The following is a 17,097-nucleotide window of genomic DNA, read 5'->3' as shown; positions in this document are numbered from 1 at the left end:
ATTAATAGCCTTTCAGTGGGACCCATGAGCAAGTAACAAACGTTGTTTGCTTCCTACGTGCGATCCTGGGATTTGCAATGTGCTACAGGCCACTGCAGCTTCTCAGCAAATTAATCAAACGAGCAAAGCGTTGGGAAAAATCATGCTTTAAGGCCGGTTTACCGCGACTCAGCCTAATGTGAAGACATGCATTACTTACCGTAATAGCATTTCTGATGAGTATATCTGCTTAGATTCAAATGCTGTGCATATGGTCCGGCATCCAGTGGTAACCGCAGAGTATTGCATCTTGTCTTTCGGGGACCGAAAGGGGACGTCGGCATAGGCGTGTCTTTAGCACTATGCCTATTGTGACGTGTAGTGTATCTAAAATCCCTCATGGCCGAGGTCCCTCCGTTTGTATTTTTTCTGCCATGAGGGAGCCCAACCCTAATGTGACTGAGTACATGAAGAGAGAAAGTAGTAAGATGTCTATGTTGCTTCCACCCCGAGCGGGGAGGTAGGGAGGGCGCATGTGAATCTAAGCAGATACAATCATCAGAAATGCTATTACGTTGAGTAATGCATGTTTTCTGATGCTTGTTAATCTGCTTAGAATCACATGCTGTGCATAGACTAGCGAGCAGTACCCGGAGTTGGAGGTGGGTTTTGAGAAGAAACAGTAGAGAAAAGATGTCTTACTACTGCTTGTCCCACCTGAGAATCAGACCTAGAATGAGTGTCTAGGCAATAGTGTTTTGTAAAGGTGTGTACAGAACTCCAGGTTGCCGCTTTGCAAATGGACAATAGGGGAACATTGGCAATGAATGCTATGGACGCCCCAGTGCCCAGAGTAGAATGTGCTCTAGGCTTGAAGGGCAGTTCTCTCTTAGCAAGAGTATAACAGTGTGATGCATTTGACAATCCACCTTGAGATTTAGAGACAGGATTCCCCCCTCCAGGAGCTGGGTGAGAAATGGGAGGATAAATCCTCTTAACCCCTTCCATAATGGCCTTAATCGCCAGTATCTTCCACCACGACACCTTTTGTTGTGATGTGGTGTAGGCTGAAAGAGCAGCCAGATGAACCTTTAGGGAATTGAAGACCAACCCTGTGTCCAGCAAATGGGTTAGGTACAGCGCAATGTGTGTGGGTGAGCAATCAATGGGATTGACGCCCTTGGTATTACACCAGAAGACAAACCGCTTCCATTTGCTGGCATAGCAATAACAGGTGTTAGGTTTTCTAGCTTCCCCGAGTATGCCCATACACTTCTGAGGGAGCTGTAGGTGTCCAAACTCGATGACCTCAGGAGCCAGGCTGCTAAGTTGTGTATAGGCGCGTTACAAATACCATATCATATCAAGTTCAGAGTTAGTGGGCATGGGTGTAGGGTCTCCCCCCCTGTCCTGAAAACATCTTATACGGGCAGGGTAGTTTTACTGGTGGGGAAGAGGCACATTTACATTAGATGAGCGAACCAGGGTTGGTGGGCCCACATGGGGGCCACCGGTATCATGGTAACTGGTTCCTGGTGCATCTTGTGCACCATCTTGTTGAAAAGGGGAGTAGGAGGAAAGCATAGACAAATTTCCCTGACCATGTTATCCAGAGACCGTTCCCCTTGGACCGGTTCTGGGGGTACCTGGACGACGCGTAGTCTTGGCATTGGGTGTTCTCCTGAGTCGCAAACAGGTCGATCACTAGGAAGCCCCATTCTGCGAAGACGTTGGATACAATGTCTTCGTGCAGACGCCATTCGCCATTCGTATTCTTCTGGCAGAGGAAAATCTCTGCTGAGTACGTCTGCCAGAAGATTGAGTTACCCTGGAACATGTTGGGACAACAGAAACATCTTGTGTTTGAGAGCCCACATCCAAATGTTTTGGGACAGCTTGGATAGCCCTGCAGAGTGAGTGCCCACCTGTATGTTCAGGTAATACATGGCTGTAGTGCTGTCTGTTAGAATCAGCACTGTCTTCCCTTGTAGTTGCATCTGAAAGGCCTTTAATGCCTTGAAGACTGCTAATAGCTCCAGTAAGTTTATATGGTTGGACGCTACTTGTGGGGACCACACTCCATGCGCTGTCTGCTGAAGCAGGCGAGCCCCCCCACCCAGTGAGAGATGCATCCGTCATGAGAGTGGCTTCCACTGCAGGGGTGGTGAAGGTTTTCCCCTTCAAGAGGCTTTCCCTTGACCACCACTGCAGAGAGAGCACGAGGGCTGGCGAAACAACTACCAGATCTTCCCATTGTCCGCTGGCCAGACACCACTGGCTGTTGAGCCACTCTTGCATGGGACGCATGCGCAGCCGCACGTGGGGAATCAAGTATATGCATGATGCCATCATTCCTAGCAAACGCATGGCTTTGCGCACCGTCACCTGACTGGCTACATCTTGAGGGATCTGAAAAAGCATGTTCTGAACCCTCTCGGAGGGGAAGACGAAGCAGTCTTTCGTTTGGATTAGAGCTCCCAGAAATTGTTTTATTTGACTGGGGCCTAGACTGGATTTGTTCTCGTTGAGAGAAACCCAGACTGAACAGAAGGTCTACTGCCTTTTGGGTGTTCAAAAAACCTGTGTCGTATGAGTCCCCTGTTATGAGCCAGTCCTCGAGGTAAGGGTAAACCCGGACGGGTAGTCTGCGCAGGTGTGCTGCTGCTACTGCCAGGACCTTTATAAACGCCCTTGGCGCGAGCCGTTGCCGAAGGCGAGCACTTTGAATTGGTAATGCCCGTCCTCCATCATGAACCTTAGATATTTCCTATGCGCTGGCAACATTGAAATATGAAAGTATGCATCTTTCATGTCCAATGTTGCCATGTAGTCCCCCTGTTTCAACAGTGGGATCACCTCCTGTAGCTTTACCATGCGAAACATTTAAGGTTTTATGAACTTATTCGCTGGGCACAGGTCTAGAACAGGGCGCATAGTGAGGTCCTTTTTAGGTACAAGGAAGTGCACTGAATAAATACCCTTGTTTACCTGAAGAATAGGGACGGCTTCCATGGCGTCCTTTCCCAGCAGCACTTCCACCTCTTGATTCAGGATCTCCAGATGGTCCGGTGAGAGGCGCGGTGGCCTGAACTGTGGAGGTCGGGCGAATTCCACGCAGTACACGTGGGCGACCGACTATGACCCCACTGGTCTAAAGTTATCCCCTCCCATGCCATGAGGAAAGATGTTAAGCACCCCTCTACTGGGGTGACATGTGAGGGGACCTGGATCTGATGGCCATTTCTGACCAGAGGCTCCTCTGGGATTGGGGCCTCTACCTCTGGCTTTGCCATGTCGCTGACCCCTTGGTGGGTAGTATGCAGGCTTCCTGATTAAAGTTTCCCGTGCTATAGTTTTGACTTACACTGGACTGCCCTCGAAAGGACTGACGAGAATTTTGGGGGCGGGGGAAGGTTTTTGAGTAATCTGCTGAAGGGACTGAGGAGTCTCATGCTCTTTTTTGGCCATTTCCAAGGCCTCATCGACCGCCTTTCCGAAGAGGTTAGTTTCTTAAATGGGTTTGTTGATGAGCGGCCTATGTCTCAGGCTTGAAACCTGACTTCCAAGCCAAGCGTGCAACTTAAGTAAAGTGCCCTCGGCCAGAGACCTGCCTGCTGTCTTCGCAGTGTCCAGAGTGTTCTTTATTACATTCTGGTTTACTTGCCTGCCTTCGACCACAATGGTGAGAAGCCTGGACCCGACGGGTTCTGGGACTTCCTGTACTAGGTTCCATTGAGCGTCTGCATAACTTGTCAGCAGCGTAGTGTTATTCGCTATGCGTGTGGTATATGCAGCAGCCGAGGTAACCCGCTTACCTTAGGCATACAACCTCTTGGATTCTTTATCCGGTGGTGCCTTCTTATAGCGAGGGGTACTCCTGCCCGTTTCTGGGTGGTAGTCACTACCAGGGAGTCGGGGGTGGCGTACCCTTTAATGTATTGAGGGACCGAAGGAGCTGGCCGAAATAGCTTTTCCACCCTTGGGTTCACTGCCCGGGTCTGAGCTGGCGAATCTTCTTTTAACAGAATTAAGGAGGGGAATGGCCTGGCTTGAGGGGGGCTTCGACTTAAGAATGTGCTCCACATAGTCCTGCTCAGGTACCACTTCTAGAGTAGTGATTTGGAAGTGATCTGCTGCCTTCCTTAAAATGGCATTGAAGGCCATTTGGTAGTCTACAGGCAAGGCCTGGTGAGCCGGGGTGGACTGAGGAGAATCCAGGCACAGAACATCAGTGTCCTGATCATGTTGGGGGAGCGTCCATGGGTCCATCCCCACTTGCTGGGTTTCTTACCAATTGTCCGTGGCATCCGCCTGGTCCTCATTGTAGCCCTGCAGGAAGGAAGGTTCTTCATCTTAACCGTAAATGTCCTACTAAGTGTCCATCTGGACGATGTCTTCATGATGGACGGGGACCGAGGGCTGATGATCTTGGAAACGTGAAGCCGATTTAAGATTAGGTTCTCCACAACCTCTTTTCAAGACGATCCATGCACCCTTCAAATTTCTCCCTTGTAGATTTAGAGGAACTAGAAGGACCTATGGGTGGAAAAACGTTGTCATCCGCCCTTGGCGTCGCAATTTGTCACTGGTGTTGGAAAGAGCCTCCCGACTGTCCTCGTATGTCGCGAGAACCGGGGCACCATGGTGTATCTATAGATTTGGATTTGTCCGCGGCCTGCCCCATGTTTTTCGACGTAGTAGGTGTCAGCCCAACCGCCAAAGTAATTCTGGCGATACTGTGTTCAATCACAGCCGGATCGGTGTGAGTTAGTGGGTACGAAGGTCTATCGGTAGATTTACTGCCTACTGTGGCGTTAGAGGGCCTAGCGGCAGGTTCTCACCTTGAGGCCTAGTCGTACATTTTGGGCATACCGGGCCTCTAGGGACCGTCGAAGGTCTGCGCTTTGATGCGTAAATCTGATTTCGGGATAGCACCCTTGTTTGTTTTGGAATGCCCAGTCGCAAAAACGCTGCTGCGGATGCAGGGAAGGCTGCTGATCTGGACGATCAGAGGAACCCGCCGAAATTTGACCCCCGTGCTGGCACTTTCACCTTTTTCGATGTACCCGTCGAAATAGGTGGAGGGGTTGTGTGTTTAGTGCAATGCGTTCTTTGTACGCCCCTGTCGCCGGGTGTTGCCCCTGAAGCGAGACTAACATCAGGCCTTGAATGGTCGGGACGGGCGTGGCGGACCTAGATGTGTCTGCCTCGAGGTCTATAGCATCCACAAAAGATTATTGGTCATCGGATGTGCCCCCGTCACTTTCGGCGAGTGCTGAGGTGGGGGGGGGGGGGTTTGAGAGGGTTCCGCCCACGACATACTGTACTAGGCCCACCGCTTTACACAGCGCACCTTAAGGGTCTTAAGCCGAAAGAGTTTACAAGCTGCACACCGCTTCTCGTCGTGATCCAAGGGGAGACGAGAATTACACGTTCTGTGCTCGCCCTTCCACGGGTATCTGACCATACACTTAAGGCAGAACCTAAATGGAGTCCTTTCCATAGCGAAAGGTGTAAACAAAGGTGACCAGACCTAGAGGGCAAAGAGGGGAAAGAGGAAAGACATAACGAAGATATGGCTCCCCTGACCACACTCTCCCTACTGTGAAGGCCAGTCAGAGGGCCCGGACATGTGGATGCTTCAGCCGCCGGATCTTAGGTGCCAAAATCCACCACCGTAGACAAATCCCCCGCAGTCTTCATCGAAGTTGTTCCTGCCGTCGAAGTGACTTAAAGGGGGAATAACCGACAAGTCGGTTTAAGATAAACAGTGTATCTTATGTAAGAGCTTCGCTATAGGGAGAACAGTTATCTGGGTGGAAAAAAACAATCTGAGGAACCTCGGCGCGTGAGGGATTCTGGGTACACTACACGTCACGATAGGGATAGTGTTACAGACACACCTATGCCGACGTCCCCTTTCTGTCCCTGAAAGACGAGATGCAATACTCCACGGTTACCACTGGATGTCGGACCATATGCACATCATGTGATTCTAAGCAGATTAACAAGCATCAGAAATCTTGTTATACTTACCTGTGACCCATCTTTATTATCTATGTTTCTTTAAACGTAACACTTATTTAGGGCATTCTCCAGCATAGTTCATATTACTGTGTGGCTATCAAGGAAGCCCCCTCCCCGTTCAGAGCGCTACTCCAGCAGCTTGCCAGTTTGCACCTTTTTACTGCACTGACCTTGTATTTTTACCAGAACGGATTGAAAATTCTATTTAAAAAAATCAATTTAAAAAAGAAGCACAAAGATAAACACAAAAGAAACCAATGACCAAAAGGATGAACTACTGACTTGCTTAACTTGGATTAATCACAATCATCAGATTATAGCAACATGAAGTAGCTCGCTGTAATGTTTACTCTGATTTTCGATCCCTATGTTGCTTGTCAGAATGTCTGGGTGATGCTGATGCAGGACATGGTAGTATGAAGTCATGTGAAGTGCTGAATGTGTGGCAACTAAGTGTATGATGCGACGGTTAGATAGGAGGTGCGGAGAAGTGGATATGACATTGAATTTCTTAATGTGTCTGATACTTACCTGTAATGTGCAAATGAAGTAACCTCAAGAATCATGAGAACAATGCATTCTTTGTAGATGGACACTGTGTCCTGGGCATTCTTGGACCATGTTCTTGCACTTTCACTACATTGTCTTCAAATACCTTTTTATGATTATTAGTAAAATAAATGTTTTGCCTTGCAGGCACAGATCAGAGCCTTTCCTTATGTACCCCTCAGTTTCCTGTTTAGCAAATAGGATAATAGAATTCACTAATAATTTTACATCAACTCACCCGTATACATGTCGGCAGGCGAGGGTAAGATCCAGTTGTTAGGACATCAATGGCATATGGGATGGCAAAGCTGGGTAGACGAGCATGTACCAAAGCATCCCTTGCTAATGATGCCAAGCGGTCTGCAGTATCCACAAACAAGATGGCTTGCTGGTCTAAAAAACTTGAGATCATCTGTAAAGCAATAACAAAGTTTTTTTCTATTTAAAAATACCATATTTTATCACCATTACAAATCACTAATCAGAAAGCATCTTTTGTTTAACAATAAATCTACAATCAATAAAATTTAACAATAACTTGTATATTAACTTGGCATAACTACCCAGAAAGTCTTCTACAACCAACAACTTTAAAGTGTATCTTATGCACCATTATCCAAAAATACCCAAGTCAACACGAGAAAAAGCCCACGCTTCATTTAAGACATGTACAAGTAGTCATTTGAACTGCACATTATCAGCAGAAAGGCTCAGAATGAATTAGTTGGCAAACAAAATTACTAGATTAATACAGGCAGTGTTAGGATGGTTTACCTCTTCTCTGTGTTCATGGTATGAGGGAGAAAGCCCCCCAAAAGACAGCGGGGTTTCCTACAAGCTTTCCTGTGTTCACCTAGTTGTCGACATGGCTGAGCAGACGCGGGCAACAATTTGGCTAAAAGACATTACACACAACATTAAAAAAGGATTGTCCACAAAATGATGATCTGAAAATAAGACTCTTCGGTGGGGTAAATATTTGTCGTGTTTGTACAGTTAAGTCGACCTTTAATAAGGAAGTAATCTTTAGTGTTCAGAGGTCTTTACCCTGCCAGTTAGGGTCACACTGAATTGCCTCAGTCCATCAGCAACTCCGAATATCAAATCCAGTACTTCGAATCCTGAGGATACCTTCAATCTGAATTCACTGAACCAGAGGACAGTGGCTCATAGAAATAAATTTTAGACAGTCCATGTTCTGATTGGCTGAGTGGGATGTGGTGCTAGTGGTGAGGTAATCTCAATGTTAAATATAGGCCAAAAGTAAGCGATGATTAAATGTCAAACATCACAAGTGTGAAGAGCCTAAGTTAAGTGACAAATGTTTGGATGTCGTCCCTTCTCCCCTAGGGGGAGCCCCTTCCCATGAGGCCAGGGAGGTGAGGTTGCTACCAGTTAGTCCCTCTGGGGGTGGTATCAGAGGGTGGATCTCACTGGGAGGGATCCCCCCCTATGGGATTAGGGACGACTGTCCGGAAAGAACGCAGTATGCACAAAACATATCCCCACCTCCCTCCTTCTCCTACCCAATACAGGATCCCATAATACTTCCACGTACTTCTGTAGGATAGATTTGGCCTCCCTATAAAGTACTGAGGCAAAGACGATTATGGACTCTCTATGTGAGTCCTATGCAGAAACTGGGACAAGTTGGCCTCAAGAAGGAAGAGCAATCAAAAGGTTGGCAAGAGAGAAGGACGACAGGGCTTTTGCCAACCACTGCTTGCCAACCAACAAAAAATAACGAAGGACTGCAAGAGAGACACCATCCAAAGCCATGTAGGGCTCGCTACTGACTGTAGGTGGGCACAGCATGAAGTGCAGGGGTTTGAAACTCCACCAGCTGGGAGACGAGGGAGAGGCGCTGGCAGCTGGCCAAGTCTGCTGCTCACTGGAACAGAGCTGCGGAGGAACAACAAAAACGGACAAGAAGGCAGTCCAAGCAGGTGGGAATGCTACCAGAACACTGCCACGAGACACGAAGGCTGCATAAGTGCTGCAAACCGCCCGTCCAACGGAAGACCCAGAGGGGATGCAGGGAAGAATCCTCCTCCTCGCTACACTACCTGGCACCAACCCACCAGGGAAGGGTTGGAAACCCAAACAAAAGAACTGAATTCTAGAGGGAGTTTCCCCATTTACAGTGGCAGGGATAAGTCCAATCGAACCCAGTATGGGTCGAGGAGAAAGAGCACAAGAGAAGGACTGTAAACAAACAGTCATTAAATACTGTGACCCACAACTTCAGGAAAGAAGAAAATACGACAGACTGCTTCCTCGTCACAGTACCTGGCAGGTTAATGAACCAAGTCTGTTATGCAAAGCCTAAGAATGGCCAGAGTAAGGGTTGTCATTCCCCTGGTGTTGTGAACATTGTGAGAAAAGCCAAGGGAAGGTAGTCTTTCTCTTGGCACGAAGGTTTTGGAGTTGGACTTTGCTTTATTTGTGGACTGAGACATTTTCAATTTGTAACTTTGTGTGGTGCCTTCGAAACAGACTGCAACCTGGGGAAGGGAGTCATTCTCTCAGGAAAAAGTCTCTCCAAACTGCTGGCATGGTAATCTGCTCTACAGAACAAGGGAGCCATTCTTCTGAATAAAGAAAACTCGCCAACCTTTTTAGTTGTTAGAATTTTGAGTAAAGGAAATAGGTTTTGGCACAGGACGGTGAACTTCGTTACGGACATTCTAACAACATCCTTAGTATTAAGTTGATGCAGGGAAACCCCTCTCAGCGTTAGTGAGAGAGTTAGGGTTTCTTCTCATTTTTGTTTTCGATAAATAAAAGTCTTTAGCAACAATCATGCCACCTGTGTGTCAGTCTCCGCCTTCAACACCCTTACAGGTAACAAATGGCTGCACTGCTCTGCAGTTCCAGTGATGGTTCTGTTGATGACAACCAAGTGCTGCAGAACAACAGGAGGCCCGATGGAGAAGGTGAACTGATGGAGCAAGAGAACATAACAGTTTTGTTTTTTACAGTCTGTACAGTTCCAATAACGAAGCAGTCAGCATCCAGTGATCACAATTAAAAAATCTCCCTCTCGAGATTCTTAAAAAACATGTAGAACGCTTTCTAGTTCTTTGGTTCTTTAACAATAGGCGTTGGGCTCTATATTTTATTAGTGCTCCTGCTTCTTGATGACTGATTTAAGTAAGGGTGATCATCAATGCTTTGAATCCATCAACTCACATGTGCTCGTTGGAACAAGGGATCGGAGCACCAACAAATATATTCCCTGTAGTTCCTTTAGAAGTCTGTAATCCGCACACTATGCAATGGTGCAGACTGCCAAGTTAAATAGTAATATTGGGATTGAGAGCAAACTCTGCTTCCAATCAGGAGGGTGCATCTGTTAAAATAGTTGGCAGCTACCCATTCACTGATGGGCATCATATTAGAAAGTTTACTGGTAATTTCATATTTAATTTAGGTATATGGCAGATGTAACAAGTTACTCACCATAGTGACTAAAGTACTCGTAGTCCCCTGTCCTTCATAATGTGTGGGGGTCCCGATACAGGGATGGGACTAGTACCATTTTGCCTGATAACAAAATGCTTCCCCATTAAATATAGAGTGCAATAGGGTGCGGCCGCGGTTGTAACCACGCCTTGCTAGCCCCCAAACGCCCGCCCAGGCACCTCACTGTAGTACACTTTGTACCTTCAGACCTGAAAGCACTCACTTATTAGCTATCGGGGGGTAGGGGGAGTGGTGGGTCATATGGTGGAAAGTGGGATATCTACTAGGGAGTACTACAGTGAGCAATTTATAACTCCTACATCCCATCCCCTTGCCTCCATATTGTGTGGGTGATTCCAACGCCCCATTGTTTCACAATGGAGTTAACTTATTAAGCAATATTTGAGAACAGGTTTTTAAGCACTGCCTGGCCAAACGCTGCATCGGACCTTGCACTGGTGTCAAGGCAGTAATGCTTGCAGAATGCTGATGGGATTGCCCATGTGACAGTCCTACTAATCACCTCCTATGGAACATGCCTTTGAAAATGCCACCAGCTGTGGCCTTCGCACTCACTGTGTGCATGCCTGCTGGCAGCTGTTTTTCCTGACTTTTGAATAACTCAGAAATGGCAGCAACCATCCATCCGACAACAGAAGCCTTGGACGCTCGTAATCCTAGAGACAAACCCCCAAAAGTGATAAACAGCACATCAGATTTTCTGAGAGACTTGGTCCGGTCTAAATAAACTTTCAAAGCTCTGTGCAGATCTAAGCAATGTAAAAACCTATCCACATAGGAGAAAGGGTTAGGAAAAAAGGTTGGAAGAACTATTTCCTGAATCAAATGGACAGCAAAGATCGCCTGGGGTAAGAAACTTGGGTGGGTTCGAAGAACCACATTATCTTTATGAAAAATGGTTAAAGGTTCATTAGCCACTAACACCCGGATCTCGCTGACCCCGAGAGCCAATGTCAGGCCTAATAGCAATGTTTTCCAGGTGAACAACGTAATGTTGACTGTCACCATTAGTTTGAATTTGTTTTTGAGCAAGGGCCGCTAGGACCACATTGAGTTCCCAAACAGGGTGAGGACAAGAAGCTGGAGGGTATATTCTATTAAGACCTTGAAGATGTATTTTTACTATTGGATTAGCCAACGGCAGAGGCAACTGGTCAGACTTCCTGTACACTCCTATGGCCACCAAGTAAGTTCTGCATGTCGCTACCTGCATACCTGAATAAGCAAGGTGGAGGAAAAAGACAACATATTGTCTAATGAACAATTTAATGGGTTAATATCTATTAAAAGCCCAGAAGAAAAAGCTCAACCATTTTTTGTATTGTGTTCTAGTAGATGGTTTCCTAGCTTGCTGAATTATGAGCAAATTATGCTCAGATAGGCCCAAATGACTTAAGGTTAGCTCCTCAGGAACCAAGTGCTAAGGGATAACTTGCCCGTAGCTGTATGTAATAATGCCCAGTTTTTTTGTTAGTAGGGGAAACTTGTCCACTCCTAAGTACATTATTTCATGACAGGCTAGCTGGAGGTGACCCAAGAACCAAAATCTGGTTGACCAATAAGGGACTAAAATGTAATTGTACAATTTACTGAGCCCCTCAGTTTGTGAAGGACTTTCTGTATTAGCGGATTTGGGGGAACCACGTAGCATTTCATCCCACTCCAGGGAATGTGGAATGCATCTACTAGCAACCGCTCACCCAGTCCTGCCCGAGAGGTGTATAGGGGGCATGGAACAAGTTTCTTACCTGTAACTTGTTTTCTCCAGCATGGGTCTGGCATGGATTCACATGCTCATGAATATTCCCCTTCAGGCTGAGAATCCTTGGTAAAGAAAAAAAATCAGTTTGTTTCATTTCTGAACTGTCTTTCTCCTACCAACCAATCACTGGTCTCTGGGTCATACTGCCCCCAGCCAATGACTGCCCTCTACCTAAGCCCTTCCTCTGACAGCCATCTTCAGATTTGGTAGCACATAAAGTGGCAGTAGGACCAAGAGAAAAGCCACAGAGGGGTAGACGGAGGGATTGCATGTGAATCCATGCAAGACACATGCTGGAGAACAACAGTTACAGTTAAGTAACTTGTTCCTTCTCCAGCATGGGGTCTGGCATGGATTCACATGCTCATAAACAAAGAATACATAGCAGTACACACATGCAACCACGGGAGGTGGCAAAGGATCAACATAAGCATCTCATACCTCCTCATCAGGCTCACCTTCAGGCGAACAGGTTGCGCAGCACTGCTTGGCAGACTCTAGACACCTCCCTAGAATCCCAGTGGACGCAGTAGAATCTCGTGAAGGTGTGCGTCAACCTCCACATAGCAGCCCTGCAGATGTCAAGCAGGGGCACATCAGACAGGAATTCCGTAGTTGCAGTGATTGCTCTGGTGGAACGGGCTCTCGGACGGCGAAGAAACGGTCGGTTTGCCAACTGGTGACAATGGGTGATGCTGCCAAAGAGCCACCTGGAAATGGAAGCCTTCGAGAGGGCCTTCCCATGGTTCACAGGACTAAACTTCACGTAAAGTGGTGACGTCTTCCAGAAACTTTGTGCGGAATGTCAACATTTCCGGGTGGGAATAAAGGCCAATACTCTTGTTAGTAGGTAAAACGATAACTTTTTATTTAAACAGAATAAGGAATCCAACTGTAACAAACAATTAAAAGCTTTGCAGGTTTTCTGGTATTCTCCATTTTCCAGTTCCTGGCTCCTTTCAAAGGCTAGACCGTACCACGACGCCTCTTAATCCTAAATTAACCACATAACCATTGTCATTTCCTCTGATCAGAGTTCTTCCATGGCCATCTTTAGTATTCCTTTAATGAAGCAGATTAATCGTGTTTTATGCTGCTTTTACTCTCACAAGTCAGTTTTTTTATTATGTAGGTCTCTTTATGTATCTTGACTTAGTCTCTAGTTTGCTTTACCCTGAGGGTGCGGCTGGCTCAGCCCGTTTTCTCTTTCAAACAGGAAACCCTCATGTAAATACACCCTTTTCTTTACCAGCAGTTTTTGTTGAGCTAAGCCTGCATTACCTTCTATTGCCACCAGAGGTCCTCGCGGCTGGGTTGTTTTTCGACAATTCGCTGGCAGAGGTCCTCGCAGGCTGCAGCTTCTGTACGGCCGCGGCGACTGAACAGCTGATCAGGCCCGCTGATGTAGGTTTGGCTCCGCCCCCTTCAGCAACTTCTTTTTCTGGTCTCGCACAGGGCCCAGCTGCAACTGCATAAATTAAAGTCTATCAGGCGGTGTACTTGCGTGCCGAGCCTCAATCTATATCTTCCGCCTTGCAACTTGACAACCTTCATCTGGGCAGCTACGCATTAACGTGAGGAGGCCTTTACTTTACTTCTTTCACCTCCGTTCCGAATCTTCACTTCGCTCTGTCTCAAAACCTCAGAGCTAACACGTTTTCTCCGCTTCCAACATATAACGTTTTCTCTCCTCAATTATTTCATATATGACACCTTCTCAGTAAGCCCACTCGCAACAGCTCTCTTTGTGAGTCTAGAAACGACCCTAACAAGTATAGAAGGTATATTATGTTGGCCAAAGGTCAATCGCATCATATGCCCTACATCGCCGATAGTGAATCGTCTGCAGAACCATAGGGTGTCCATTTTGTGCTGTAACATCCGCCATTTGCTTTCTTTTCCTTTCTGTTCAACGCTTTGCAAAATGTATTTTAGTTCAAAGGCTCATGCACGGAGCGAGGCCACAGTTCACATGTTGAGAGACTGGCCCAGAGAGAAATGCCAAACAGTACAGAAATACATTGTTTTCCTCCCTCACAAGTCCTAGAAGGCGAGCAGAGACATTTAATCAGCGGCCCAGGTGCCGGCCGGTCTCGCTGAAGCTGTAGAAACAGGCCGTTAAAACATGAATTATACTTTCCTAGCAGCCCCCCTTCGGGGCTCTTCTTAGATCACGCTGACCCCTAGTTCACGAATAGAAACCAGTAGATAACACGCTTTGGACTGTGTCTCTCCTACGAACACAGTATCCTCGCTGAACAAGTGCCTTATGTTCTTCATAACAAAGAACTATGTCTGCTTACTCAAATTGCAACTGTTGCTAAAACGGATAATATAGATTGGGTAAGAAACGTGTCATAATGTGTCATATTTGTCATAATTGTCAATCACTGAACCCTAGATCAATAAGATACATTATGGGCGGTTTTGATGTGTCACAAGGAGATTGTATGATTGTCTTTATATATGACAATGCATCACTTACCGTAAAAGCATTTCTGATGGTTGTATCTGCTTAGATTCACATGCTGTGCATAGGTCCGACATCCAGTGGTCACTGCGGGGTATTGCATTTTGTTTTTCGTAGTCGAAAAGGGGACGTCGACAAGGCGTGTCTGTAACACTATCCCTATAGTGACGTGCGTTGTACCCACAATCCCTCACGCGTCGAGGTCCCTCTGTTTGTATTTTTTCTGCCCTGAGGGAGACTTCTATACGTGGGTGAGTACAGAAAAGAGAGAAATATAGAAAAGGATGTCTATGTTCCTTCCATCCGAGCGGGGAGGACGGGTGGGCGCATGTGAATCTTAGCAGATACAACCATCAGAAATGCTTTTACGGTAAGTAATGCATTGTCTTCTGATGTTTGTTAATCTGCTTAGAATAACATGCTGTGCATAGACTAGCGAGCAGTACCCGGAGTTAGCGGTGGGTTATGAGAAGGAACAGTAGAGAAAAGATGTCTTAATACTGCCTGTCCCACCTGGGAGTCGGTTCTAGAGTGTTCATCTAGACAGTAGTGTTTTGTAAAGGTGTGCACAGAACTCCAGGTAACCGCTTTGCAGATGGACTCAAGGGGAACATTTGCAATGAATGCTATGGATGCCCCAGTGCCTCGAGTAGAATGTGCTCTTGGCTTGAAGGGTAGTTCTCTCTTAGCAAGAGTGTAACAGAGAGTGATGCATTGAACAATCCATCTAGATATAGTGGACTTTGAGACTGCATCTCCTTCTCTTCCTGCTGCCACCGAGACAAATAACTGATTAGTCTTTCTCAGTGGCCCGGTTCTTTCCATGTAGAACATGACAGCTCTGCGTACATCCAGTGTATGCAGACTTTTTTCTCCAAAGTTGGAAGGGTTTTGAAAGAACGTTGGTAGTTCTACTGACTGGTTTACATGGAATTTCGAGATGAATTTCGGTGCAAACCTTGGGTGTGTGCGTAGAACCACCTTATCCTTGTGAACTGTTACGAAGGGGTCTAGAACAGAAAGAGCCTGTAGTTCACTTACTCTCCTAATGGAGGTGATAGCTATTAGAAAAGCAGTCTTAAGAGTGAGGTCCTTAAGAGTTGCCTTGTGCATGGGTTCAAATGGCGAGCCCATGAGTTTAGAAAAGTACCACATTTAAGTACCATCCGGGAGCTGGGTTAGCTATCGGAGGGTGTATTCTCTTTACCCCTTCCATGAAGGCCTTGATAACTGGGATCTTCCACCACAACACTAAGTTGGGAAGTGGTGTATGCAGAAAGTGCCGCCAGGTGGACTTTAATGGAATTGAACACTAGACCTGAATCCAATAAATGGGTCAGGTACAGAACAATTTGTGTGGGAGAGCAGTCAACCGGGTTGATGCTCTTTCTTCTACACCAGATGACAAATCTTCTCCACTTGCTAGAATAGCAGTGGCGAGTATTAGGTTTTCTGGCTTCCCTGAGGATGTCCATACATCTCTGCGGGAGTTGTAGATGTCCAAATTCTATGATCTCAGGAGCCAGGCTGCTAAGTTCATGTTCTGAGGGCATGGATGCAGTGTCCTGCCCTTGTCCTGTGACAGCATGTTGTGTGGGCAGGGAAGTTTCACTGGGGGAGATAGAGACATCTCCATCAAGTGAGCGAACCATGGCTGCCGGGCCCACATCGGGGCCACTAGTATCATGGTGACTTGTTCCTGGTGCATCTTGTGCACAACTTTGTTGAGAAGGGGAGTCGGGGGAAAAGCGTAAACAAATTTCCCTGACCATTGAATCGACAGACCGTTCCCCTTGGACTGGTTCTGGGGGTACCTGGAGGCATAACTTTGGCATTGTGAGTTCTCCAGAGTTGCGAACAGGTCTATTTCAGGGAATCCCCATTGCGTGAAGACGTCTAAGACGATGTCTTCGTGCAATTGCCATTCGTACTCTTCGGGCAGGGGGAAGTCTCTGCTGAGTTCGTCTGCTAGCAGATTGAGTTCCCCTGGTACGTGTTGTGACAGTAGGAACATGTTGTGTCTGAAAGCCCACTTCCATATATTCTGGGACAGCTTGGACAGTCCTGGAGAGTGTGTGCCCCCCCTGCTTGTTGATGTAGTACATGGCTGTGGTGCTGTCTGTAAGGACCATCACGGTCTTCCCTTGTAGGTGTTCTTGGAAGGCTTTTAGTGCTTTGAACACCACCAGTAGCTCCAGTAGGTTTATGTGCTTGGATGCTACGCTCGGAGTCCACACTCCGTGAGCAGTCTGATGGTATAGGTGAGCCCCCCATCCTGTGAGGGATGCATCCGTGGTTAGAGTGGCCTCCACCGCGGGTGTGGCAAAGGGTTTCCCTATTATCAGGTTTTCCTTTGTCCACCACCGTAGCGAGAGAACCAAGGCCTGCGAGACTACCACTAGATCGTCCCATTGTCCGCTGGCCTGACACCACTGGCTGTTGAGCCACTCTTGCATTGGGCGCATGCGCAGGCGCGCGTGAGGTACCAAATAAATACACAACACCATCATTCCTAGCAAGCGCATCGCTTTGCGCACCGTCACCTCTCAACCTGCCACATATTGGGGGGATCTGAAACAGCATGTTTTGGACCCTCTCGTTGGAGGGGGAAGGCGAGGCCGTCCTTTGTTCGAATTAGAGCCCCTAGGAATTGTTTGACTTGGCTGGGGTCTAAGCTGGACTTCTTCTCGTTGATGGAGAAGCCCAGTTGGAACAAAAGGTCTACAGTCTTTTGGGTGTTTGAGAAGCATGTCTCGTAAGAATCCCCTGTTATGAGCCAGTCGTCGAGGTAAGGGTATACTGGGATGGATAACCTGCGCAGATG

At 47.1% G+C, this 17,097-nt stretch overlaps 1 protein-coding gene across 2 annotated transcripts in view; it reads right to left on the bottom strand.

Annotated features, from left to right (window-relative positions):
• Positions 1-17,097, bottom strand: part of MED14 (mediator complex subunit 14) — a 1,766,813-nt gene that overhangs the window by 1,581,157 nt on the left and 168,559 nt on the right. For both annotated transcript variants that reach the window (XM_069636537.1, XM_069636538.1), the window contains exon 4: positions 6,794-6,967. In XM_069636537.1, coding sequence (XP_069492638.1) covers positions 6,794-6,967 — 174 coding nt within the window. The remainder of the gene's footprint in view (positions 1-6,793; positions 6,968-17,097) is intronic.

The sequence above is a fragment of the Ambystoma mexicanum genome, chromosome 7p (assembly GCF_040938575.1).
Source record: "Ambystoma mexicanum isolate Mex_15411 chromosome 7p, UKY_AmexF1_1, whole genome shotgun sequence".
NCBI classification, from domain to species: Eukaryota; Metazoa; Chordata; class Amphibia; order Caudata; family Ambystomatidae; genus Ambystoma; species Ambystoma mexicanum.
The sequence above is the reverse complement of the archived record's forward strand: the minus strand, read 5'-3'. Positions and strand labels throughout refer to the sequence as shown.